Source organism: Prinia subflava, chromosome 10, assembly GCF_021018805.1.
Source record: "Prinia subflava isolate CZ2003 ecotype Zambia chromosome 10, Cam_Psub_1.2, whole genome shotgun sequence".
In the NCBI taxonomy this organism is placed as follows: Eukaryota; Metazoa; Chordata; class Aves; order Passeriformes; family Cisticolidae; genus Prinia; species Prinia subflava.
The window spans coordinates 14,242,186-14,269,714 of NC_086256.1; the positions used below are offsets into that span (position 1 = coordinate 14,242,186).

Consider the following 27,529-nt stretch of genomic DNA (forward strand, 5'->3'; position numbering starts at 1 on the left):
AGGGCTCTTGTGTTTTACATTGCAGCAAGGCAAACGAAACCATTTTTATGCATCCAAAATACAAAAGATACAGATTACAGATCTTCATATTAACAAACCGCATCGAATCGCCTTAATCCCAGCGGGAGACGGCCTCAGCACTGCCCGGCAAACACCGAGGCGATGCCTGGGCTGGGGTGCGCGGGTGGCCTGGCTGCAAAGGGGACTGCCGCCGACTGTCGCCTACAGACCCCATCATGCCCCGCGCCCCAGAGTCCCGCCGGCGGCGCGTCTCCCGCGCACAGCAGGCTGGGACGAGTAGTTCTTGTGTGGCGCGATCCCGCAGGCTGCCACCGCGGGGGCGGGTTTGCAGAACAGGGCGCTGATTGCCTGTCCGAGCCGTCAATCACGGCTGCTCCCGTCGCCATGACAACCGCGCGCCGCCGGGGACGCGGCGGGCCGGGGCCGCGCAGGTAGGGGACAAAGGGCACGAAGGGGACCCGGCAGCGCTGTGGGAGCGGTGAAAGATGCCCGATCCGAGAGCACACGGGCAGCAGCCGGCAGGGCACAGCAGCCCGCGGCTGCCCCGTGCGGCCCAGCCGCCTCGGCCGCCTCTTCCCGCGGCACTGCCAGCGGGCCCGAGGCAGCAGCGCCTCCCTCGATGGCCTGAGGGGCTGTGCCGAGGGTGGAGAGGGGCTGGGGACGAGGCCGGGGCTGCAAACCCCGCAAATCCACACCCCCATCCCCGTGTCCACACATGATCTTGTTCCAGCGACCCAGCTCTCACATTTCGAAGACGAGATGACTATTCTTCTTACCTCTGCTTAAAGAAGTCTTATCTAATGTAATTTTTTACAATATAGCATTTCTGTTTCAAAAGTCATGACAATGCAACGTATGTTACTGTTTGGTTCCTGGCAGGACCATGTTATGACAACTTCTATATCATACTTAGTAACTTTTTAAGTACCAACCAAATTGTTACACTATTTTAATAATCTAGACCAGCTGTACTGGCTCATACCAGAAGTTCTGTCTGGGCAAGATAATAGTAAAGCCATATTTCCACTCTTTGCAGCCTTTCCTTTTTGGATCTGCGGTTCAATTTCTATAGCCAGATGTATTATCATTCTTTTTAGTAGCCCTCAATTTTTCAGCTGTCAGTTTGCCCTGTTATGTTCTGAAATTGTGTGCTGCTGGCAGCTGACCTGTCCACAGGCAGTATATTCCATATTTCACACCCTTATTGTGCAATGAAACACTTCTGCAGTCCTGTTGTTTGTTTCCACATCCGTCAGCTCATGTGATGCCAGCTCGATCCCGTGTTAGGACCCTGAATCAGCATCTCCTGGTCACTTTCTCTGTGTCTTTTACGATTTCACTGACTTCTATCAGATCATTTTCAGTACAAATGAAGTACAAAATATGTTCGATGTCTTCGGTCATCGTTGTTACACATTTTCCAATTTTAATCTATTTCTCTTTGAGTAAAAGAGAATCAGAGCACATCATTAACCAACATTCTAATGAAGTTTTCCATTTTGTTCTCTTACGTCTTTCTTATGAATTTTTAACCTAATTTTACACATATTGTACTCATCATCCTAGATACTGTAACTACATCTACTGGTTTCTATCAGATAACACATTCAACATTAGGTTCAAGTAAGCCTGATTTAATGAAAAGTTGCAAGTGTGAAACCAGGTACATTTAAGTTGAACTATTTGTATGCTGAAATTATTTGGCAGTTGCCAAAACTTCAGCTTTACACCCTACAACTTATACAATGAAGTTATGTCCAAATATGCACAAGGATTATTAATAATTTTAATAATTTTTTATTATTTCCTCTTTGTGTAGAGCAAAATAGAATAAATTTAATTAAAGACAACATTGCAGGTGAATTTCTGGAGAGATAAAGTATTTTCAAGATAGTATTTTTAACAAATGCCTAAAGGTTTATCAACAGAAATGTGTTTTTTAGCTTGCTAGTGATACAACAAAAAAAGTAATTAGCAAATGGTTTTGATCCTTTCCTTGTCGTGCTTTTGTAAAATGGACATGCATCCAATTCTTCTGTCATTCCAAATTATAGTAAATTATAGTCCTAAAATAGTAATGCACATAAACTCGACCCTAAATCATTCAATTAGGCAACTAATGAATCATTCTGTGTCCTCAAATCAGACAGCATCTTTTGTAGAACTGATGGCTAATTGGTTTTTGCCTCTTGCAATACCTAGCAACATCACAGATCTGTTTATAGCTGTAAATGTTTCAGTACGTTAAATGATTAGGAGAACACTCTGATCTTATTTTTTCTCTTAAGCCTAATGTTCAAAATATTAGAGCCATCTGTAAACAAACTAGGCTATAAAAGGTCAAACAAAGTTGTCAAATATTTACCAAGGTTTTAGCAATTACATAATGTAACACTGTGTTCCACTGAAAAACTGCTGAAAGATTAGACTGAATGTAATTAATGAAATCTAAATATTACTCACTTTTTAAAAATAAAATATATGGCAATATTTATGACAATTGATTTACAAAAGCTATAATTTTATATAGATTTTTCACTCTTAAATTTTCAAACTATGTTAATTTAAATGTTGTTTCCAACCTCTTCTTAATCATAGAATCATGAGTTTTTATAAACATAATGGAAAGGCATAATACATTTGTGTGTGCCTTGACAAGTCCTCTTTAAATAAGCAGTATAGAAATATCCTTAAGAGAATAGGGACTAACTATAGATTAAAAAAATAACCTTTTTGGTCACATTTTCAGACAACCCATTCATATGGACTGATTTTTAATGGTTTTCTTGATAGGATGTAGTATTTTATTTAAAAACTTATGGGGAAAAAAGTAAACCCCCAAACTAAGAGGTAACTACTGAAAATAGTAGCTTTTAACTTACATATTGGGACTCTTGTTCTTTTGTACCTTTTTGGAAGAGGTGAGGTGCAGAAGTCTGCTCCTCAGTACATATTTGAAAGTACTCAGTGTGTGTTTCCTGAAGGGAGCACCTGGAGGTTGCCATATTCCTGTGTGAACCCCAACTTTGCATATAGGCTCTGTAAATGGCTGTTTCTGTGTTCCAGAAACATGTCTGGTTATGCTTCCAGAGAAGTTTCTGGAAGCTCTGCCTTGGCTTTCTCTGCACGCTTTCCCTGTTTCCTGACCACTGACAATCATATGGCCACAGGATGACGGAGGGGCGGGGGTGATATGGTACTGGGGATATTGTAAAAGAAGATAAGTGGTTTGTCATTTTCTGTTTTGTCTGCTTTCCAGCTGGGAGGTCCTGTGCATCCCAGAGGGAAGCACGAACAGTCCCACTGACTGCTTTATTCATCTGCAACCCTTAAACAGGGGCACTTTTTATATTAACAAATGCAAATACATGTACCAGGCACTGGCATCAGCTTTATCACCACGGCCCTTCTCTCTGTAGTGCTGCATCTACCTCAGACCTCATCCTTTCAGTGAAGGAGGAGGATCTGATTACTGGGACAGCATTTTCAAGAATTTTAACTGTTTCTATAGGTAAAATATACTTGAAATCAGTTGAAAGGAAAGGGATGTTTTTATTTGCAAGTTATTTTACTGAACATAGCATGTGACTTATGTCAGCCTTCTCAGTGTTTCCTCCATTCATGTGACTTAGAGTTTAGGATACTCAGAGGAACTCACTCAAAATTTCCAAACTAGCTTTGTTGCAGTGCATAATTATGAAATGGTGAAGTGAGACATTGTGACTGGAATATAGATGAGATGGTTCATATTGTCCTTCAACTAATTTCTACAACAGCTGCCCTCACCTCCTGTCCTGGAGGACTGTCTCTCTTTTACAGAGCCATAAAGGTTGGTTTCAAATTAGAATAGTCACAGAACCCATTTACAAAATGGGCCACAATTTTTATATGTACAATATACAAGAAGATAGATAAGAAACAGCTTTGCACAGCTTTCCTTCTTAAATAAGGAAAAAGTAGTCTCTTTTGACTATCTGAATTGATATGCACTCTCAGTGAGGTAGGCCCAAGTGTTTCAGAACTATAAGCTAAGCATATTGCATAGGCTCCTTTGAAAGATTATACATATATAAGAAAATATATATAAAATACATATATATGTTTATGTAAATGAAAATATATTGACTGTTACACAAAACTGTGTTAACAGTGTTTCTACTCCTGTACTTGACAAAAAGACTGTAAGAATCAGGGCAGAAAAATTTCCCAACTTTCTCCTTAGATTCATTATGTATAATTTGGGAAGGGTTTAAAAACATCATCCCATGCAGAGCAAAAGTTTCAGAACTCTGGAACATTATTTTTGTTGCATTGGTATCATCATTGCTTTTTGGAAGAAGCAGAAGATTAAATTGCTACCATTCTTCAGACAGATTAATGAAGGGGACTGCATTTGATGTAATCAAGAGAGACTAAACAAGAGAGAGATACACTAACATGCCATGGATGCAACCTGCCACCTGTGATCTGCAAGATCCAGTATGATGCAGAAAAGAGTCTGAGGATTTATAGAGTATCTTTTTCTACTGTGATTGGAGTGAAAAAGAAAAATGCGTAACTGTAGCAAGAGTATCAGACTCTGCTCACATTAAAGCCAACACCAAAATTTACCTTGAGTTCATGGGAGGTCAACATGTATCCCAAACCTTGGCTATTCCATCAGGCTATAATCCATGACCTATATCTTGCCAACAGTGGCCATCTCCATACTAAAATTTAGATCAGAAGCTAAGATTATATTGCTTGCTTCTGGAGTATTCGAGAACTGTGTTACAAAACAATAAATACTGTTTCTCAGTCTGGGTATGCCACTGAAATTGCAAATGCACAGGCCATAGCATATTTGTTTTAGCACTCTCTATTTTAGGCTGTTCATAAGGAAACCCTCAAGATAGAACACTTATTTTATGAACTCACCTTTTCACCTTAAACCTCTTGGCAATAAATGTGCTGTTCATGTGCACAAGCAGAGGGGCTGTAGCTCCTGTAAGAGATCATCAGAAATAGTTATGTCCTGCCAGCGTTCTTTCTGGTGCCATCTCTTTCTGTCCTATCTGCATCTACTTTCCTCTTGTTAGTGGTAAAATTATAATGGCACCCAAATACTGTAGGTGCTCTGTAGGACACAAACAAAGTGAGAGCCCCATTGTCATCATCCCATCTGAACGCCTCTGGCTCTTTAATACTAACATCAAACGATCTTAACACTTTTAAGAGAATTTGGGCCATGCTGATTTAGTGGTTCCATCGGCTGCTATGTGAGCACCTCCCACATGATGGTGCTGTCCAGCCTGAGCAGCGGGCAGGCTGAACTGCATTTCTTCCTTCCATGGAACTGAGACTTTTCTGCACTACTGTTCTAATCCTTTCTGCTTACATGGGGATGAAGGAGAGCAAATGAAACGGGAGTAGCCTTCTGTACAATATCATCTCCTGCTGTCTGGTTGCTACATTTAATTAGGCATACATCATCTTCCCGAGCTTGTCCTCCTCAGAGCTACACTGAAAAATAAACTGGAAATAGAAATGCTTTTTGTGGCTGAGTAATGATTCACACTTACAAACATTGGGACAAACACTTATAACTGGTGAATTTTCACCCATGCTCTTCCCACTTTATCTCAGGTCCTTAGCTTTCAGTGTGTTTCAGAAACCTCTATCCTAATTTAACCTGTCACTATTTTGGATAATCGGTGTTCATTTTTAAACACCCTGGACAAAAGAAGCTTTTCCATCTATTACACATGATATGAAAATACAGCTTATTATTTAAGACTATGAAACATACCTTTAGCTGCATATGAAAATATTACTGTAATGATAAGCTACATAAAGTCATGGACCAAATTTTCACTCATACATGGTGCATTCTGTTGTCTATTTTAAATTACTGATGATATGTATCTTTCTCTAGGGAAATCTGAAAAAATGTCAAAAAGTGTCAAATCCAGCAAGAGCAACTCGAAAGATTCAAAAACATCGTCAAAGAAACAAAAAGGTAAAACAAAGTTAAGGAATCATGAAAAGGAAAAGGAACACAGTTCGGTATGTAAGGTACAGCAGCAATGAAACAAGCAGCAATCTGGGCTAACATGAGATCTACCTGAATTATTTTGGCCCCTTGCATTTAAAACTCATGAGATCAAATAGAATATGCTATTTTATATAAATAACTGAGAGAGGTCAAATTACTTGTTATAGTTCTGGAATCAACACTACTCACATCATATCATTATATTTCAGGTAAAACAGATGAAGTTGATCTTTCTATGGCCAGTATAGGTAAGTGGTACGACAACTAAACTGTAAAGTAGTAGTTCTGGAATACTCAAAGCATTTTGAAACTTCAGTGTTACTAATGGAGGGAATAAAAAAATATTTTTCATGAATGGGAAAAAAATAGAAACTATTCAGAAATGCAGCTATCACAGTGATTACAGTGGCTCTCTGAGTAGCAGGCAGTGCAGCAGGAAACAGGTATGAAGAGGTTTTTTCTTGGTTTGAGAGGAGTAAGGATAAGGGGAAATAAAAAGCATCATGACAAAATTATAGGGTGCAAAATCTTTGAGTTCAGAAATAGTTTATGAATTCTAAAAAAAATTCATGTTTTTCTTTCAATTGCTAATCCTTGATCTTCATCAAGCCGTTATTAAATTTCATGAGAAGGTTATTTTAGCATCTCACTTGTGGTTTTTAATCATAGATACCAATAGACACCAATTAGCATCATTTTTTTGTAGGGGAAAAAACCTAACCATTTAAAAGTCACAATTTGGCTTATGTGCAAGTAAAGTTCAGTTTTAAGCATGGCCATTGTTAAGGGCTAAAGCATGCAATTATCCAAATTTAAATATATTCTTTTTTTCTTAGACATTGAAGTATTTCCAATGGTAGTTATTTTCCATATTTCTGGTTGTATTTTTCTTCTGATCCAATTTGTGCAATTATTCTTCAGATATAACTTATATTGATATCAAAGTAAAATTTATCTATGATTTACAGGAACAGGACAAAGGGTTATCTTATTAATTGGCTTTTAACAAGGAATACACAAACCAGGTAACTTTAAAATAAACTGTAAATCACCTGTTTTCCTCCAGAATCCTAAGAACACTGGGTGAAAATTGTTCTCTGGCTAGCATCATCAAAGTGGCTAAGCTGCAGTTAGTGAAAATGCACAAGAAGTGATCCCTCAGATGATTAAAGTGGTACTTTAAAAATGTATTTTCAATATTTCAGGAGATAGTTTGTAGGAGAGAATTGTACCTCCACCTACTGGCAATCAAGGTTAGAGCTCTAACAGCTAAACTGCTGCTGGGAACCTGTTGCTGAAAGCAGGAAAACAGCTCTGGTGTAAGGAAACACTGCCTGTGCAAGATTTAAACTCCATGCACGCACTCCTTAGGCCTGCAAGTGTTCTTCACTTCTTCCTTATGGTTTCTTGGTCTTTGTGAAGTTCTTGTAGCACTTGTAGTTCTTGTAGCACTAAGAGCTGCTGACTGTTACAAATGATATAGGTACAATTTACTAATAGAAAAACAATGTCTATTGTTTTTCTGATGTCTATGATTAGATGTTACATATTTTTTACTGGGAAAAAGCATTCAATAAAAATTTTTGTAATGTAAGAACTCTAGTATCAGCTCCTTATATTATAGATTCTGTTTAAAATAATATTCTGCAATACAGAACTTTAGTTCTTTGGACTGAAGTATTTTAATTCTGATCATTACTTTGTTTTTAACTTGGGCTTATAGCAAGAGAGCATTGAAAAAATGCACTTACAGTATCTGTTTCCTCTTGTAGTGATGTCCATTTTATTCTTGCTTAACTTTAAAGTATGCTTGTATTGTTTCATTTGGCAGTGAAACCTAGATCCCTTTAAAAGGATTTTTTCAGCATTAGCATTTGTGCACAAGGCTGTATACATGACTCAGCATTTTTAAAAGTAGCAAAAAACCTTATTGTTGCAAATAATAACGTCTAAAACAGCCATTACTCCGGGCTGGGATTTTTGAGGTATGGTGTTAGCAACAGTCAGTTTGGACCAGATGACTTGGAGGCCTTTCCCAATCAACATCCCTATAATTTTGTATTTTTTGGAAGCATCCACACAGAGATCCTGGAAATCTCCAAGGTATCAAAAAAGAAAATAGTGCAGGATTGATTAGAGCTTGTGATGAAAGTGAACTAACGGCCTGTGCATGCTACAAACAGATTTTACCTGCTATGAAATAACTAGTGGACACTAAGTAATCCATACTTGGAACAGTGTAACATCCACCAGAAACATCAGGCATGCCATTAATTTTAGTGATGACTATGGCAGAACAGATGCAGTGGAGTAGCAGCACTGAAAGATTTTAAAGGATAAATGTCAGATTCATCAAATGTAATGTATTATGTGATAGGATTATGCAGAGATTAAGGAGGATTTATCATTTTGTTAGTCATTGTTGGCTTAGATTAGAGATGACTTCTCAAAACATGCTGACACTGCTGGTCACAATCATTATTTGAGGTATGTCAACTTCTCTTCAAGACATGCACTAAGAGGAAAAAAATCCCACAGGTGCTTGGAATTAAGATAAAATACTAAGTAATTTAAACTAAGAAAAGAGATTGAAATAAAGATAGAAAGTATCAGCTATTATCACAACAGCCAGCACATTTCAGTACAGAAAAACAGTACCCAGTATACAAGTCCTTAATTCTTTCAGTTTCCAGTTCACCAAAAAGATGAACATCTGCTAACCTTCTCAGGTAAAAATATAGTGGCTCTCATGAGGAATGCTCTTATTAAGGCAGCTGAGACAGAGCATGGGTCTGCTAGCGGGGCAGGACAGCAAGGGACGAGTCTCAGGGGCAGGATTCAACTAGCTCGGCCTGGAGTGATCCTAGCCACTTAGAGCTGTGATGCCAGCTGGAGACAGAACATGTAACATGAGCATGACCAGCATTGCATGCATTGCCTTACTCACATACAGCTGGCACACACAGTAAGAAGCATTGTGTATTATCCCCAGATTGAGTGTTTGCAAAGCACAGCTGACAGGTCACCTAACTGCGTCCAGCCTCCCCAAAACCAGTGAAGATATCTGTGCTACTGCAAGAATAAGAAATATCTTGCTCTGAGTTAATATGAATGAACCTAACAAGACATCATGTGTGTAGAAAACAACAGCTATATATTCTTCAGTAAAGTTGAAAAGAAACACCTAACTTTAATCTCAGCGAGCTTGCTTCAGTCTCATTTGATTAGTGAGAAATAGTCTCTACTGCACTCTCAACTCAATGGGAGCAAGATGAAAGTCCAAAATCAGAAAAGCATCCTTACCTGGGAGAAGCCTCACCTAGATTAAACTTTGGCTTAATATGGTGCTGCCCTACGAGGAAGGACCACAGGGTATTTATTCAAAGGCTTTCTTAAGTCAGAACCATGTGGTTTTGCCCTTAATATATTAAAAACAACCCATTAAAGATTTTTCACTTAAGTTGTTAATAACCTGTTGATCAAGAAAAAAACAAGCCCCTCATACCAGGAAAATCATATTCATTATGTGCAAAATGTTGGGTAGAGTATTTTCAAAGATCAATAAAGTAAATAAAATTTGTATTTCATGCCTTCCAAAATACCAAAAACAAAGCTGAGAGAGTCAAAGACATAATGCTAGAAACAGTAAAGACATAGAGTTATCAAAGTATATATGCATGTTTAAACAATACTCTGAAATTATCAAGCAATTTTGCTTTTTTTCATAGGCCACCCAGAAATCTTTCCTTTGCTTTTGACTGCAAAGACCCAAGAAATTTTTAATTGCCGACCTGATGAAGATGTCACAGAAGAAAATTGTTTCAAGTGTATTAAAAAAGAGGACCTAATTCAAGACCTGAAAACAAGAGCTAAAACTTCTGATTTCCACCCTTTCAAAAAAGTTATCCAAGTATGTAGCATATTTCATTCTCACTTTAATGAATTCTCACTTTATGCTCTGAGAGTGTCCATTCTTTTGAAGAATGGGTCTGTTCTTTTTTGACTTTGTGTAAACACTGATGCTGGAATATCTGCGTGCTAGAGGTCATGGACCATTGTTGACTCAAAGTTTCTCATGGCTTGCCATGCATTTTTTTTACCAACTTTAGATTGAAAATATGCTAAAAGTAACAAATACTATTAGTTTTGATTCTGTGAACTGACAGACCTTCACATATTTGGCTTCCCCTAATTCATGGCCTATTTACTGAGAATCATGAAAACAGTTTATTTTCTGTTTAATTATCTGTACACAACTAAAGAAAGATTAGTTTGGTCCCAGACTTGTTTTTATTACAAAATATATGCCATCTATTCCTTTTAATTAGCACATGAATTTTTCAATTAAGAATACAAAATTAACCTAAGATACTAAATTGATGATAGCTTTCCCAGTCATAACTTCACGTTTTGTTTTGAATATTATTTGTTTTCAGTTTTCCACTATTTTTTTCATTAAAATAGGAATACCCAGGGGAAGAACTGTTGCTAGTTTTTGATCCAAACTCCCAGTATGGACAGAACTTTTACATTGTTGCTTCTGAAGAAGCCAAGGAAAACCTTCTAGAGGTAAAAACCAGTATACAACAACATTGTTTTATCTATGAATATTTCAGAATCTAGTCTCAAACAAAGATGTCAGGAATGGTACCATTAAGCATCCGATATTTTTCCAGTTGTTAAGTTGATCATGGAAAAATATATGTATCACTGTAAAAATATATATTTTACTGAGAAGGGCTAAATTCAATTTTTGTATTTCACTTCAGAGGGCCAGTGTAATCCCCACTGCTGCATTTTTATCACAAGCAATAATTTTCTCTGCCAATACCCAGATTTCTCAGACATAAAAATAACAGATAATAAATATATTGAGTGTTTTCAAAGAAATATTATACTTATTTTTCATAATATCTATGAATATATTCGTCAAGTCATGAAAATGTTCATGTGCCCCCAGCTCTACCCAGGGGCACAGCATACCCACACTCACTGCAGAGACAAAAGTAAAGCATGTGAGTGAAGACTGAAAACTGGGTTTCTAATTAGTACTTACATTTCAGTAACAATTTTTTTAAAAAGTACCATTTCTTACTTTGATATCACAGTCTTTAGCAACTGTGGAAGAAACAGAAGAAACAGAAGAAAATAGAGAGGAAACTCCAGAAGTCCACAGAACTTGGGTTTCCCTTGGCAGTGAAAAGGAAGTTGAAGAAGAATCTGTTAAAGAAAGGGATACAAAGGTCAGAATCAAAAGGTGTTAGTCATTCAAATAAAAATAAATCCCCTACATTTCAGTTCCTTTAAAAAAACAAGTCAGGAAACTGGAAGCTGCAATCCTGGTTTTTCTTGAGGTCCTTCAAGAAAACTAGAAATAGAGAGAAATAGAGAAACAGAGAGAAATGGAGAAATAGCTAAATGTTTAACAAAAGCTTAAAATGCTGCAGAAACATTTATGTACATTTGATTAATTGCATCTACAGATTATATATATATAGAGAGAGAGAGAAAATTATATGTCCAAAAACTAGATCCTCTCACAGCTGTCACCTAACTTGTGATGTGTGGGGCATCTCCAAATATCTAACTGTCCATGAGTGATTTTTACACAGTACCTAAATCCCTCTTCAGGAAAGACTTGGCTAAGTTTTGATAGTTCTCAGGAACTGGACATCTTGCTTACACTTAAAAAGATGTCTGATTATTCTAAAGGTATTTCACAGTCATTCAATTTAACACATTCATAGTCCAAGTATTATGTATTCTGCATTGTTGGTAAGGTCCACTCAAAAGGATTTTTAGCCTACTTTCCTTTCCAGTTCTGTGGGAGGTACCTGGATATGAATCCAAGACAAAGCAACACCTCTCTGCTGCCCCAAATCAAGTGCCTACTTCTCTTTGCGGGCAGAAGTCAAGACATGTCCCTTCATCCTTCCTAGTTCTCAACATAAGGAAACTCCTCCAAACTTTTTTTACATCTTCTTCTGAGTACTTTTCTCACCTTAGGCACTGTAAGGAAAATCGAAATACCTCACCCAAAGTTGCGAATTACACCAAGAGGAAAGAGCTGAAAAGTTAGGTCTTGGAAGCCTAATTCAGTACTACATAAGGCTTCCTGCAAATCAATCCTTTAATTAAATGTGCGGTTTTGATATTGGATGAATTATAAAATGTAATTCTCAAAAATGCTACAACATTTTGTTTTACAAATACAAACCTGTCTTCTCTTATGTATGTAGTTTATTTATTAGAGAACTTCAGAGTTTCAAAATGCAGAAATACAAGTGATCTCAACACAGAAATCGTTAATAGAACTAATTCTGCAATTCTGCAATTACATAAATGCAGCCATTTTGAAGAATGAACTTTCCAAAAGCTTTCCTTTCTGCTAGCCATGGAAATGTATCTTTTCCAGATTAGGTACAAGTTCTCTCGAGTCCGCAGGAAGTTTGGTGCACCAATTGCATTTACTGACAAGAACGCTTCCGAGGACAAAGACAGCTATGCTGAATGCATGGCCTACGGAGATGATACTTTCAGCATTAAAATGCTTGAAAGGGATGTGGGGGTGCAAATAGTTCCAAAACTAAGAGAAACTAGTACTCAGACAACATGGTAAGTATGAGAAAACATTTATCAGCTTATTTATTAAGCTATGCGCTGTTTCTTAACTAAAATTCTGGCATTACTCAGGTAGAAACTGATTAATAGAACAAAATTGGATGCTCTATTTGCATCTTTTTTCTTAAATATTTTATAAAAAGTTTCTAGAAAAACTATATATTTAAATTTTACACATTACATAGATTTCTGACTTTGAAATGTTTTCTATACTTACATTCAATTTATTCCAATTGGGTAGGACCTATCCAAAAAATGCATCCACGCAGTATTATCCTAGGCTGTTGTCAGATGAAGAAAAAGAAGAGAGTCTGTCATCTGAGGCGCTGAAAAAATTTCTTACAGCAGTACATTTAAGGTAAAATTATTGCAGCAACACATTTAAAGACTACCTGAAATAATACAGAATACACGCAAGTACTCGTCTGAACAGATCATTGGTCTAGTCAAATATCATTTTTTCTTTGTTTCTATATACTTTTTTCCTTTTTTATTATTAGAATATTAACAAATAATAACTTAATACTTGTTTCTAGTAAAATAACAATGAAGTCTATGCTGTATATATATGTGAATATTGCTTTAAATAGCTATCAGAACTGCTAAAGTTGATACTGATACATCTTTTCAAACAAACTGCAAAGCTGATCTTTCAAACACTGCCCACTTAAGAGGATGGTTGTGCAGTGAGCAAAGGTGCTGTCCTACCCATGATTATGCCCTTAGCCATGTCCCATTCAGTGGTACAAGTCCTTCTTAATGACATTTTTTGCACAAAGAACTGGACAATTGCTCAGTACTTCGTCCACAAAGAACTAGAGTTAAACTCTTGGTACAGTGGCTATTTCTGTTTAAACAGAAGAGCATTTCCTTGCTGTGATACATCACTGAGGAATTAATACTTGATTTTTTAAGTAATGTGATCATAATTTTGTGAAAAACAGAAGCTACCTCTTTACAGAAATATTTGTAATTCTACTATTGAGGAGTCACATCTGGATCATTGAAGTGTTAATTGTTCTTTTCACAAAACAGAATGGAAATTGCATTGCAGCAAAACGAAATTATGAACGTTTTTTTTGATGACTGGAATGCCCTAGCAGAAGATGAAGAAGAAGGCAAGCCAGATGTTTATCTTAAAGCATATCAATCAATTACAGATGTGCAGTATCTCAAGAACAGAACCATTAGCTGTGTTCGCTGGCATCCAACCATTCATGGTAATGCAGTTACGGTACTGATTTGAGTCTTCAATGATGGGTGTTAAATGACAGCTATAAAATATGCATCTTTCATAAAATCATCAGCTTTCAAATTTAAAAAGAAATCAAAACTGATTTAGTATCCATGTTTGAATTGCCAATTTGGGGCAAAATAAAAAATGAGACAGGCAAATTCCATGTAGAATTCATCTGGGCCATGCAGAGTCCCTTACCATAATGTATAAGTGGAGATCATAGGTAAAAGAAATTTCCTCCCATGAGGCTCCTTGAAGTGGGGTTGTCGTGCCGGACTCTTCAGGTGGCCCTGCACACCACTGTGCTTGTGCCCATGCCTGGCTCTCACAGACACCTAATACTGGTGAGGAATGTCACAGCCACAAGGGGACACAGCTCTGGAGTGCCAGGGAAAGCCACAAGACATACAGAATGCCAGCACTGCTCCCTGCTGTGGATTGCTGCTCTGCACAGCCACACCTGAAGGCACAATAAAAGTCTATAAAAATGCCCCAGCTCCAACACTGCAGCCTGGGGAAGAAAATGAATTGGGTTACAAAGAGTTGTTTTCATGATGGGTGGCCAGGACTACATGCCTGTCCCATCATTTCAGGTGCAGTATTACACCATTGAGGAGCTCGAGCAAAAAAAGAGGAGTTTTATCTTGATGCACAGGTTTTATGACTCATTTTAAAATAACCTGATGTTAAGTAACAAAAATAGTCTCCTCAAGGCTGATCTGAAAAAAAAGAAATATACATGATTGGGTTTTTTGGGGTTTCTTTCCTGCTTTGTGGGTGTTTTCACTCTATTCAGAAGGTATAAATATAAGTCAGTTAGAATAATTATCAATGTGTTGAAACTTGAGTTGTCTCTTTTGAGAAAATTTATTTTCTCTTTTGATTAGGGATTATAGCGCTGTCAGCAATAGAGAAGCCTTTAAATGAAGAGCAAGTTAACCTTTCTAATAAATCATTGCTACACCAGTCAGTTGTACTTCTCTGGAGTTTTTTTGACCCTATCTGCCTCCAGGTATTTAGTAAAGACTTTTAAATATGCCAAGTATTTATATAACATGAGAACAAACAAATGGTGACTGTATTTCTCAACTATCTTGTTTTTCTTCTCTCTAGTTGGTGTTGAAGGCTCCTGAAGATATTTACTGCTTTCAGTTCAGTCCAAGTGATCCAAATATCATTGCTGGTGGCTGTGCTGATGGACAGGTTTTTCACTCTTTAAAAATAAAATTGCATATTTCTGTATTTTCTTCCAGTATAAAAATAAGGATGAAGAGATGCACTCAACATCCATAGTAACACACAGAGACAGAAGACAGATGTCACAGAGTCTTGAAGCTCTCTTATGCTGGACTGAAGCTATGTCTGGTTATTCCATAGCTGAGCCATTACCGTATGGTGCCTCTTTATAGTAATGATAAGTAGGTCAAGTTGTAAAGATGTTTTTAGAGACAAGTGTAACCTCTCTGCTGATTGCATCAGACTGAAGAGAAAATACTTTAGACTTCATATATTCTAGTGCAGACAGTGAATTTCTTCTTTTTCCCCAAACCTCCATAATTTGAAAAAAAAAAGCATATTAATGCACATTGTATTAATACACATATACAAATATTATTTGTAATAAACTAATTTCTCATTGTAGGTTGTACTGTGGGATATTTCTAAACATGAAGAAAAGCTGCTAAGTGCAAAACCTGTTGCTGATGAAAACATTGACTCGTCAGAGGATGAGCTAAGAGCAGCAGCAGCAGAGGTCACTGATGTATTTCAGGGGCTGATGTTGGACAGTGGTGGACAGGGGTTCCTCAGCAGTGCAAACAGAACAGAACACCTGTAACAGTGCAAGCAGTACAGAACACCACCTGAATCCTGGGCTGCATCCAAAGCAGCGGGGCCAGCAGGCCAAGGGAGGGGATTCTGCCCCTCTGCTCTGCTCTGGGGAGGTCCCACCCGGAGCACTGCATCCAGCTCTGGTGCCCCCCACACAAGAAGGACATGGAACTGTAGGAGCAAGTCCAGAGAAGGGTCACAAAGTTGATAAGAGCACTGGAGAACCTTGTCTACAAAGGCAGGCTGGGGCATTATCATGGTCTGATTTCCACCTGATAAATACATCTTAATAGGTTTTCTGCATTTTGGACAACTTAATGTTTCAGCGATTCTGTTCTTTAATGGGCACCAATATACCCTCCACTCTTACCTTACAAAGCCTGTCAAATACAGATATTGTTTGTTAGTGAATGCAATATTGAAGTGTTCCAGATGTTTATGAACACAGAAAAGGTCGTTTGGAAGATAAGAAGATGACTTCAGTGGAAAAAGACAATAAGGAGGATAAGCAGAAAAAAGACCTAATGTCTCCTTAGTGAGACAGAAAAAAGACCTAATGCCTCATTAATGTCTCCTCACCTAAGAGGCAAGGAGACATTAATGATGCCTGCATGTCTGTGGAGTCATGTTGGAATTCTTTTTAGGGCTTTATATCCAAAGGTTTGTTTGGATGTTTTCCTTTCTTTTTTTTTTTTTTTTTTTTTTTCCCAAATGGAAGGTATTAGACCCCTAGAAAGTTCTATAAACTGATCTGAAACACGTGAAAAACTGTTAACAGAATGCAAAGTAACCCTTTATTCTTTGATAGGTCTTCTATTTTATTTTTAAAACACATTAAGATATCTCTTCTTAAAACATTTCTAGGTATCACGTATGCAAGTCCAGCAGAGTAGCACAGAGCCAACTCTGGTGAGACACTGTGCAGCCTCTTCCATACCATATTGTCACACAAAGCCAGTAACAGATATACATTGGCTACCGTGTAACTCTGAGGTGAGTTTAAAAATTCACTTCTCTCCTTTTTATTGCTTTTCTAATCTACTACCTCAGAAATCCTAATGTAAACTCAAGAGAAAATACTAAAGAGTTAATTATTTGCATTCATTATTTCTCACTGCATTTAGGAAATACTAATAATCTGGTTTTGTCTTGCTCTTTGTGCTTTAGAACTGTGCTGTGCTCTCAGTCTGATATGAATCTACTCTGGAAAAAAATTCCTGAACTTTACAGAAAAGTATAATTCAAAATTATTGTAAGCCTTCCATATTTAAAATGTATTGAATTTCTACTATGAGCAAGCTAGCCTGTCACTAAGATTTCCAAGAAATAACTTCTATTACCTAAATATCTGGATACCCAATAATGGTGTTATTGTAGGCACCTTAATTTTTCTAGATGCTGCCTGTGTACTCAAAACTTACTTTTTCCATTATGGTTTTAAAGCTCCAAAGTAATTACAGTCTATGTACTGAAAGGATCCAACAGGAACACTGGGTGCTCGTTTACTATCAAAGTATTGCAAATGGTGCTAAATTAATTTGAAATGCAAATGTAGCCAAATGCAAAATAATGATAGTGGAAAAGCAGGCCAAGAAGAAGAAAATTGAAATCTTTAAAAATGTATGGAAATTATATATCAATAATTTTTTGAAAGAAAAAAATTAAGACTTCACAGATACTACAGTCCTTAGTGGCATTTCCAGAAAAGTGAAAAAAAGGTCACACATATATCATAAAATGTCCGTTGATACCACTGTTCATTATTATTTTATACAGTAATAGTCATGGATACTAACTGGTACCAGATGTAAAGCATAAAGAAAGGGACTGGACAGCAGAACATTGTTGTGGTTTTTGTTGTTTGGGTGGGGGTTTTTTAGTCAAAGTTTAGGCTCAGAAGGCTGTTTCTGTGTTCATCTGGGATAACAGATACAGGAGACTCATGCTTAATAAATAACACTGACAAAGGAATCATTTTGCCAGTATTTAGCAACATGTACTGAGACATACTTTTTGTTATATAAACATGGAATATGTCAACCTTTGCACAACATAGCAGCTTTTATGGCACAGTTCCTAAAATCAGCAATTACAATATGTAATTAATAATTACATATTAATGAAAAAGTATTCAAAGTTATGTCCAGAACCTAATTCAGCTTTGCCTGGCTGCATTGCTCCCATTGTGATTCCAGGTAGACCAACTTGTGAGTGAAAATTAGAGTAGGCCTAATTTGGCTTAAAACCCAAAAAAATTAGCTGAAATTTTGCCACATACTTGGTAAGTACAGTTTTTGCCAAAATATGTTTGTTTTTTATATACTGGAAGTTAGATTTGATTAGCCTATAATCCCTTGTTACCCCTGACACCATTCCTTTATTTTCCTCAGTAATTAAAATTAATTTGCTATAAACCAATACCAACTTGGTAAATGATAAGTAGTATAAAACCTGCAGAATCCCACATAAACAAATTAAAATATTAATAATTAACATTTGAAGGCACCACTACAATCCCACAGTGAGGTCTAGCCAAGTGATAATTTAAGATTGATGACCCATGATGTAAACTTGGCAAAGACTCATCATTCCCAGTACACTGAGCTATTGGAGATAAATTTCTCAATTACTGGCTGTTTGATTAAACTGCATAAAAGGAGTTACAAACATGGCAAATTAGAGAGGGCCTGACTTGCAGTGGTACCAGTAAGTATTTATCCTGCTCAGTTAATTTAGATTTTTAAGTGTGTAGCAGGCAAAGTTGGTATCAGTTCACTTGAAGCACATTTGTAAAATTGCTTGACTTTATTTTTTGCTTGATTACAAATTAATAAGTCCTGATTTTCAAATCCTTACCCTAGCAGAAACAGTGACTTCATTTCTAGTAGCCTGTTTTATGTGTTGAAGTACTTATGTATCAGTGTGATTTTTGTCTTTCATCATCTTCTTCCCCCATAATAATTATTACTGTTATTTTCAGGACAACCAGAAGGGTGGTACTTCTAACAACAGAGATGAAAATGACCTGCAGCTTGTAACCTGCTCCCCTGATTGGTATATACAATGCATACTTGACAAGACATCTTGCAGTTTCTTTTGAAAAACTTTATGAGGCATAATCCATGATTTAACTAGCACATTTCTGGATTCCTATCAGCATATCCCAAGTGGCTGAAATTCTGTATGCAGAGGACAAACACTTTGCATTCTTGCCCAGTTAAACCCTTTACAGTAATGGCATTAAGAGTTATTAACTGAAAATTCTTGCATATATATGTTTATATTCTGTGAATAACCCCTTCAGAAGAGTTGATCACACATGTGTTAGCCTGGAAAGCCACATCCCCACACTTACCTTTGTTTGTGTGGCATGCACAAAAAACTGTTAAAAGATTCTAATGCCTATTTTTACTGAAATATTGTAAACTATATATAAATTTGGAGATTTAGCTGGCAGAATTACTCTTTGTGAATCTCCTCTTTTGTGGACTGAATAGTCATGATAATTATATTATTATTCTGTGTGAAAGACTAGGAACGGGGCAGAATGCAAAAAGTGGAAATAAATGTTTAGCTTTCATGATGTCAAAATCTTAAGGCTTCAAAGCTGCATGGCTGGGCTCAATCATATATTTGTTAGTTACATCAAAGGGAGAGTCAGAGAAAGCAAAATTTTATAATGATGCTAAGTTATTTTTCCTAATCAAATAACAGAGAAGACTTTGAAGAATTAAATGAGAAGTAAGATTGCAAATGTATTTCTTAATAAGTTTGCAATGTAATGCAAATAATACACATAGAAGACATTATTTTAACTACTCACCCACCAGGGTTCCAAATGGAAAGTATTTACCTGAAGTTAAGAACAGGGAAGTCACTGTAATGTCATACTTGATGAGCTCAGGTCCCTGAGCAACTCCTATTAGAAAACAGAAAGAGATATCAGCAATGAGGAAAGTTTCATTTCAAACCTGTGAGTGAATGCCCAGAGTAGAACAAAAGGAACAATCAGAGGGCTGAAGATTTCAATGAGATGAGATACAAGTGGGACCATTTGCTTTAATGTCAGCAGATTAATTGGTACACACAAAAATTGGGGCAGATCTTCAATTTGAGTTACTAAATTACCTGCTACAGCCTTCAGGAATTTCACCCAGGCAGTGGCAGTAAGTTCACCCAATAACTGTCCATAACCAAACTGTACGAATATTATCTAGCTGCTTTGGTGTGATTAACTGATGAGAGTGAATAAAGAAATATATTTCATAATTTAAAAAAGAAGCAATTAATTATCTAGCCTTTGTCTGATTTTCCATTTCTCTACTGTTATATAAGGCTTGAAGATAAAAGGTTAAAAAAACCTCAAGCTTTAAAATGTAAGAAAAATTGCATGTAGCTGCAAACTAAAACACTGTAGAATATACACTACACAATTATTTTGCAGCTCAATATTATTTTGGGATATTCCTTCTACTGAACATCGTGAAAAATTTTTATCTGAGAAAATGAAGGAGGAGAAAAGATCTCGCATGCCCCATGATGTTCCAGCTACTGATGAGAATTTAGATCTCTCCTGGAAACCTCTCATAAAGGTAGCGTCCACAAATACAGAACGAAGGGATTGAGCCAAACTGTAGATATGTCCATAACTCCATGGGAATGTCTTCTTTTGCTTCCCAACTCTATTTTTTCCAGCAAATTGTGATTTCCCTGTGATTTTTTTTCTGATTACGAAATTAAATACTTCAACATTCCTTTGTTCAACATTCAATAAAATGCATTTTGAAAAGCTAATTTATGAGAAACAGCATGACTGCTTCTAAAAAACTGCAGTAGGTGCAAAAGTAGCTGTGTAAATAGTGTAAGTTCCTGTCAACATTTCCAGATGCTCTGCTGTTTATCTCAGTGGGTCACAAATGGCCAGCAGAACCATAACTACTAGCAAACCAACATTCAGTCTCATGAAAACAGTCATAGTAGTTTGTGAAAAAAAGTGAGGCTGAAAACAATGCTAGGTAAGAAAAAGAAATAATTTTAGGTGTGCTGATCTGTGCTGCTGAGAATACCTGCAGCTGGCACAGTTTTTGAACAAGCATGACCATTGGAGCTGGGTTGTTTGAGGTTTTTTGCTAGAAACAAAAGCAAAATTCTTACAGGAAAAAGGCAACACAAAGAGCATTTTCTCCATGCTTGTTTGTGAGTCTGAAAATACTGCTTGTGGGACAGCAGAAAGTCATGTAGACTTGTAGCTCAGAGATCTGACAAAATGGTTTAACAAATGCACTTCTTTCTGAACAGATAAATCTGCATGAAAGGAATACCAACACAGAGTATGGTCCCACCAGAATTAGTTTAAGGGAACTGCAGTATCGTTACAAACCCCGAGGTAATATTTTTATTACAGGGGAAATTACCATACAGGGGAAAATGTTTTTAATAAGCTTGTATTTCAGTATATACATAATAAAAGATGAGCAACAAAATACTATATAGCTAAACACACCTGGAGAAAAAGATTTCTTAAGTGCAGTGGTATTCAATGTGTGACATTCATGTACTGACAACGAAGAGATGTACATGTAAAAATCCAAACTGAGCAATTCCATATACACAGTGACTCTATCCAGTGTCACTTAAAAGCCCATGCAAATCCCTCACCCAATCTCTTTATCCCTGAAACAATATGTCCTTTTCAGCCATTACAGAAAACTATTTTTAGAAACATAATCCATTCCCTGGAGCGGAGATGTTAGCTCCTGGTTGCAGCAGCTGTGGGTGATGTGTAAGGGCAGCTCCCACGGAGACACTGGTGCTGTGTAAAACTGGCAAAGAACAGGATGATGCTACCCTAGGTATTGTCTGATAAAAGACACTGATTTCAGAGCTGCAGCAACGGGGAGACTCCACCAGGAAACAGCAAACTTACAGAACCGCTGCTTTACTTGGCAGTCTTTCTTCATATCTCTTCCTGAAATTCCCCTTAGCCACAAACTACCTTTACAAGACAAAGGATTTGCTTGGTCTAATAAATTCCAGTGTGTAACAAAAAGATGTAACTGGGTTTTTTCCAGGGAAAGCAAGATCTCTGAGTGCACTAAGAACAAGCATCAAAGAGAAGCCATATACAGAGATGAGTGCTTCTTCAAGCAAAAATCTGGAAGTGCTAGAGAATATATCCACAGACTTTTTTGTTGGAAATGAAGTAAGTGAATATATAATGCATTACCAATTAAAATGTTAATCCAAGATATCTGAAAGACTGAACAGCTAAATAACAGAGTTTTCACAAATGTATGGACTTGCATCTTTTCCTCAGGTGTAACTAAAATGATCTCTCTGTACATGCCACCTTTTACTTCCACTTTAATACTTTTAGCTATATGCTTAAACAATAATAAATCTCCAATATTTGGTAGACTATGAACCCTTACTTCAAGAGGAGATAGAAGACATTTCCAAAATATGTTGAGCTTAACCACCCATTAGTAACCAAAGTATTAGTAACCAATGTATTCCAGAACATGTACTTTTTTTTTTTTAGTGTTTTCCCACATGTCATGTGAAAACATTTATTCTACAGTTTGCCCCAGAACTTAATTTCTGGGTTTTCTGGCCTCCTACTATGAGGCCTTTAGGATGTTTGGTCTCCTGGCCTAACAGAATACTAGGACTGTGCAAAGTTATTAGACATAAGGAATTACAAGTCTTCATGGTAAGAATGCAGAGGATAATAAAATTATAGAAAAGATATATAAAAGGAAAGGCAAAAATCCTCTTTGCATCAATGGTTGTAATTAAGAAAAGTCCCATCTTAAAAACAAGTCCCTTTGAAATAAGCCACCAAGCTCTAATATTAGCATTTGCTTTTTTTTTTTTTTTTTTTTTAATTACAGGATGGAGAAGTTGTTTATTCTAACTGGAAAAAGAAAATTGATACTAATTCAGCAAAACCAGTTAGTAAGTTCAAGTTTCTCAATATCTGTTTAAGCCTTAATATACCACCAGCTTTAAAATATTTATGTCTATACTCTGTCTTTTTAAACTTTTTGCTCATAACTCTAATAGTCTCTCTCACTGAAAACACCTGAATTTACAGTACACCCTGAAAAAGTGCAAGCACTTTAGCTGGCATGACAGAGTAGCACAAAGATATTGGCACAAATCATGGAAGTAACTAGATTGGTGGCAAATCCAATTCCTGTACCTTGTGAGCAAAAAAAAGAGGCCAATACCTTCCAGGCCTGTGGTAGGTCCTGCACTCGTTTCTTTATCCCTGAGGCATTAGTAACAAGCAACTGCCTTTTCCTCCATTAGGTCAGAAGCACTCCCAGAAATACGCCCTCCACACCGAAACTATCAACACTCTCCAGAAATCTCCATTTTTTAAAGACATCCTTCTAAGCATTGGAGGCCAGAAGTTTGCCATTTGGAAAGAAGGAGTTACAGTAGGTTCCTTTAACACAGCTGTAACATTTGTGACAGGTATACAAGACAGGACTATAACAGGCTCAGAGACTCTATTTTCAGAAATGTGTAGGTCTTGAAGCTTGATATCTTAGAAAGAAAACAGATACAAAAGAAGCTTTCCATCTTCTCCACATCAGAAAACTATTTTAGATAAAGCTTAGTAACCTTGCCTTTTACAGAATAAGTGAAGTGACTTTCTTAAATTCCAACCTTGCAAAAAACAGCTTCCCAACTATTCATTTCTGCTGCTAGGGAAACGCCTGCTGAACAAATCTGAAGAACTTGTATTTTAGGGCAAGTTTTTTCATCCTGTGAAGACAAAGAAACGTGGTGGGGGTTAGGTTTGTCTCATGCAGGAATCCAGGTTAGCTGCACCTGACAAAATCTCCAGACTGCAGGTTTTAACAGCATACAGATTACCTGAAGAGACTGGAAGTGAGATACCAGGTTTTTTACTTCCCCAGAATCCTTTTTACTTGCAGCAGGTGTAGGAATTTTGCCATCGATATAATTTTTGTAATGGGGCCATTTAAATTGTGAGCATTTTCCAAAGACAGGAGATCTGAAGTAGTGAATTGATAGTACTGTTTGATTGTCGGGTCTACCTTTTATTTGTTTCCAAAAAAAATTAAGAATGGACCAATCCTTCAGTCAAGCTGCTCTGCAGGAAGATATACTGCGGGACAATGGTCCTTAACAAGACCAGGAGTTTTCTTCATTGGCAGAGACAATGGAAATATAGATATTTGGGACTTACTGAAGAAAACTCATGAACCATCTCATTTCCAGAACATCTCCAAATCAATCATCACTTTCATCAGCCCCTCCAGTGCCTCAGGTATGTGGATGGTGATTGCACTTTATTGTGCTACCCTGGTTGAAAAATGGCCCATGACTCTGAGGTACAGAAATCTTATTATAAATTATCTTATATAAGTACATACTTCCACAAATTTAACACTGTACATACAAAAATTGATACATCAGATCTAAGTGTACTACCATGGCATAAAAGCAACTGAAAATATTTCACTAAAAAAAGTCTGTCGAAAGAAAAACTTCAAAGGGATTAATAAAATAACAGAGCAATAAGATAGTTTTTGCTGCAGTGAACAATAAACTAAAAAGACCAGATAAGTAAAAAAGAACCCTCTGTAGCTTGTCTTTGGGTGGAGGTTCGTGTTGCTGTTGGAATTTGGATTGTTTATATGTTTTTTTGTCAAATATCTTTCAGCAGAGCAGCATTTTCTGGCTGTTTCTGACAATCTTGGAGTTCTGCATATTTTGGAAATCTGTCATACACTATGTCATCCTTCGAGTAATGAGGTTAGTAAGAATTTTTATTAAATCTCTTTGACACTTTATCCTGAAAACTCCAACACAGAAACAAGTCTGCCTAGACAAAAATGCCTTCAAATAATGGGAATTAATTTGAGATCAGTACAGCTATATTCTTCAAAGATCTACCTGTAGCCAAGCTGTCTTTGTACAGAGCTTAGGTAAGAGGCAACAAAAGGAAATCTCAATGACAGTTGGCAGAATTCCACTGTTCCAACCTGGCTACATGAGAACACAATTAAGAGGGTAGCATTTTTTGCCACATCCATAAAATGACATCTTTCATGCAGTAAAACAATGTTTTACAGTGCATGGTAATGTATATATACTGAATTCTTTTTTCTTTACACCTTCACACCTTCTTGACCATATTTGTGTTAATTTTTTTCCTTTAAATTTGGTAATTCAATTTACATGTCTTCATTTCCAGTTCTAGTTCAGTGAAAATCACATTTTGAAAACTGTTACTAACATTCCCACTCATTCACACATTTGAAATAAGGACTATCTGTACCAAAATGCCATGGGAGCCATGTAAGCAGTTTTAATATCTCTTTTTTGTCTACATAGTTTCAGTTTTTCTTTTCCTCACCTCCCAGCCAAAGATTGAACTAGTGTGCCAGTCTAGCAGTCTTGTCTGCTGCCTGGTCTGTTATTCTTACATCACAGAGCCATCTTCCCATCCTATTGCAGTTTTTTGTTTATGTAGGCACTTACTTTATAAGCATCCCATAAAGCCATGCACAGAGCTGCAGTAGGTAGCAATTAAACATCACATCAGCAGCTTCATTTTAGTAAAAATAACTTCTTCAAAGCAAGGCAGGAACTGAGTGATATGAGGAAACACATTGCTTCTGCACAGATTACCTGTGGTTTGGAATTAAACTCTTAAGGGTGTAGAATTATCAACTGTCACTAATATTTAGATTATGTTCAATGTAACTGAAGTATTCACTGGAAAATACTAGGTTGTTGAAGAGACTATTAAAAACTAAACCACAGAATCTCAGATAAAATAAATGCATAGTGCACTACCAAAGTACTGCAGTTTACGGTTTCCTTGTGCCTGAAGCTGATCACATCTTTATATTGTTTTGCTGCAAACTACTGGGATAAATAAGAGATATTTATATTTCCAATTTAGATAAAATATTAATACCATTCAGATAATCAGCAAGAGATCTGTGTCTCTGAGCATGTAATGGTCCTTGTTTGTCACTGTGTTTACAGCATGCCAACATACTTGATTACTTTGAAAGAGAAGTCAAATATCTGAAGCACTGTGAACAGGAGTTTAAAGAGTATGAAAAGTTTCAAGCCAAAACAGAATTGAAATGCAGCTCGAGACAGAGAAAACAGTATGTTATACTTGGAATTGAGAAAATTTTCAATGTTTCTTTGTAGCTTTAAAATGTACCTGTATTGCCAGACAGGATCTTCCACAGTATTTTCAAAAAATCAGGGTGGACATAATCAGAATTGTTTAGCAGCTCTTTATTTCATGTTTACAATTCTTAATGGAAATGATGGTCCCAGTTCATGTGGTGCATTTCTTGGTCAAATGAACCACCTGCAGGAACATTAGAGCCTATGGACATTTAACAGCTATAAATTTGCTGTTCATTTTACAGTTGCTTGTTCAAAAAGTGACATTTTGTCAACTTCCCTATCAACATTGCTCCTTCAAGCAAGGACAGATTGCAGACTCCCAATCTTTACTCACATATGAATTTTGCCTATCCATTATTTGGTAAATGGTTTAATAATACTAAATAACTAAACTGTCATTTTTTTGGTAGATTGATGTAGCATATGGTGATGCCTATTTTAATTGATTTGTGACAGCACTGACACAATCCGCTGGAAAGCAATGGGGTCACTGACGGGTTTCAAAGTTTAACAGTGCATTATTGCCTGGTGTTTTTTTTTCCTTCAGCATATGATGACAGAAAACAAAAGAAGAGATGGAGGACCAAGAAAATGCACATTATACTGTGTTTCTGGAGCTGGAGAAGTAGATAGTAATGGATTTAAAGACAAGAAATACTTTCCTTATTGGATGCTTAGAGCCCATCATCACCTTTAGAATCAGCAAGCCTCTTATTGAAAGACCTCTACTTCAGCAGAACATGTTTAGCTTTGGAAATAAAGTAAGAGATTATTGTTTCATTAACCTTATCTATTTGTTTGCTCACAGTGTGGTTAAATAACAATTGATTTGGACCCAGTTTCCCCACTATTTTTCCTTAATGCAGTTACAATGAATATTCTCTTTAAAGAATAGTTTTGGAAGCTCTGTTGTTGCATCGAGTAGCAACAGTGATCATCGTGTCCAGGGAGGTGCAGCCGCCAGCAGGGAAACAGACAAGTCTCTGTTTTGTTAAGCTCGAGAATCCATATTTATTTCCCCCAGGACCAGGGAGGGAGAGGAAGACCAAGAGAGAGAGCAGGGGCAGGGTCGTGAGGTTCCAGGGATTAGCTGGGGAGGAGTCTTGGAGTTTAGGTCAAGGGAGGAGTCAACACAAGGAGAGCAAGATCAGATTTCAGCCTCCTAAAAACGGGAGGATTCCACACTCTGTCAGGACTCTGAACCTCTTTTACTTGGTATCATCAGTTTACAAACTTACTGTTATTTAATCCTGGCAAGTGCTTACAACAGAAAACCAAATCCATTAAAATATATTGTTTCCTCAAGAAAGAAATCAGTATTATTTAGAACAACCAGCTTTTAGTAAGCTCTCTGTAGCTGTGCTTTTCTGTTAAAAGACAATTATCCCTCAGAGAGATCAAATGGTGTTATACGGAAGTTTTAATATTTACCAGTGTAAATAAGCAGCAACTCATGAATATTAATACCCACCCTCCATCCAGAGAGGACTCTTTGGTAAGTGGTTCTGCTGCTGCTGGGTTTCAATAGCCAGGTCAGATGCCATGTAACTGAGCAGAGCCTGTCAAGCAGAAATTAAATCTATCAGAGGAGG

At 37.0% G+C, this 27,529-nt stretch overlaps 1 protein-coding gene across 6 annotated transcripts; it reads left to right on the forward strand.

Annotated features, from left to right (window-relative positions):
* Positions 1–371: 371 nt before the first annotated feature.
* On the forward strand, positions 372–26,726 carry DNAI3 (dynein axonemal intermediate chain 3). Of its 6 annotated transcripts, none has more exons than XM_063407413.1 (22): positions 372–452; positions 5,936–6,019; positions 6,265–6,303; positions 9,784–9,965; positions 10,520–10,624; positions 11,164–11,298; positions 12,471–12,670; positions 12,918–13,034; positions 13,712–13,896; positions 14,801–14,925; positions 15,027–15,116; positions 15,556–15,666; positions 16,608–16,736; positions 18,724–18,797; positions 20,188–20,335; positions 21,042–21,129; positions 21,815–21,945; positions 22,637–22,700; positions 23,058–23,188; positions 23,844–24,048; positions 24,445–24,536; positions 25,779–26,470. In XM_063407413.1, the coding sequence occupies exons 2-22, from the start codon at positions 5,950–5,952 to the stop codon at positions 25,950–25,952; spliced, it is 2,595 nt and encodes an 864-aa protein (XP_063263483.1). In that variant the 5' UTR covers positions 372–452; positions 5,936–5,949; the 3' UTR covers positions 25,953–26,470. The 6 variants fall into 6 exon arrangements, with proteins under 6 accessions (XP_063263483.1, XP_063263484.1, XP_063263485.1 ...); XM_063407414.1 differs by lacking the exon at positions 372–452 and adding an exon at positions 26,485–26,726 and having other exon boundaries at positions 5,920–6,019; positions 25,779–25,906; XM_063407415.1 differs by lacking the exon at positions 372–452 and adding an exon at positions 26,485–26,726 and having other exon boundaries at positions 5,920–6,019; positions 24,448–24,536; positions 25,779–25,906.
* The last annotated feature ends 803 nt before the right edge of the window (positions 26,727–27,529 follow it).

Coding starts and splice junctions, on each gene's coding strand:
- DNAI3 (XM_063407410.1), top strand. CDS start 5,920: ATGTATCTTTCTCTAGGGAAATCTGAAAAAATGTCAAAAAGTGTCAAA. Junction 6,304..9,783: donor TCTTTCTATGGCCAGTATAG/GTAAGTGGTACG, acceptor TTTTTTTCATAG/GCCACCCAGAAATCTTTCCT. Junction 13,035..13,711: donor CTTACAGCAGTACATTTAAG/GTAAAATTATTG, acceptor TTCACAAAACAG/AATGGAAATTGCATTGCAGC.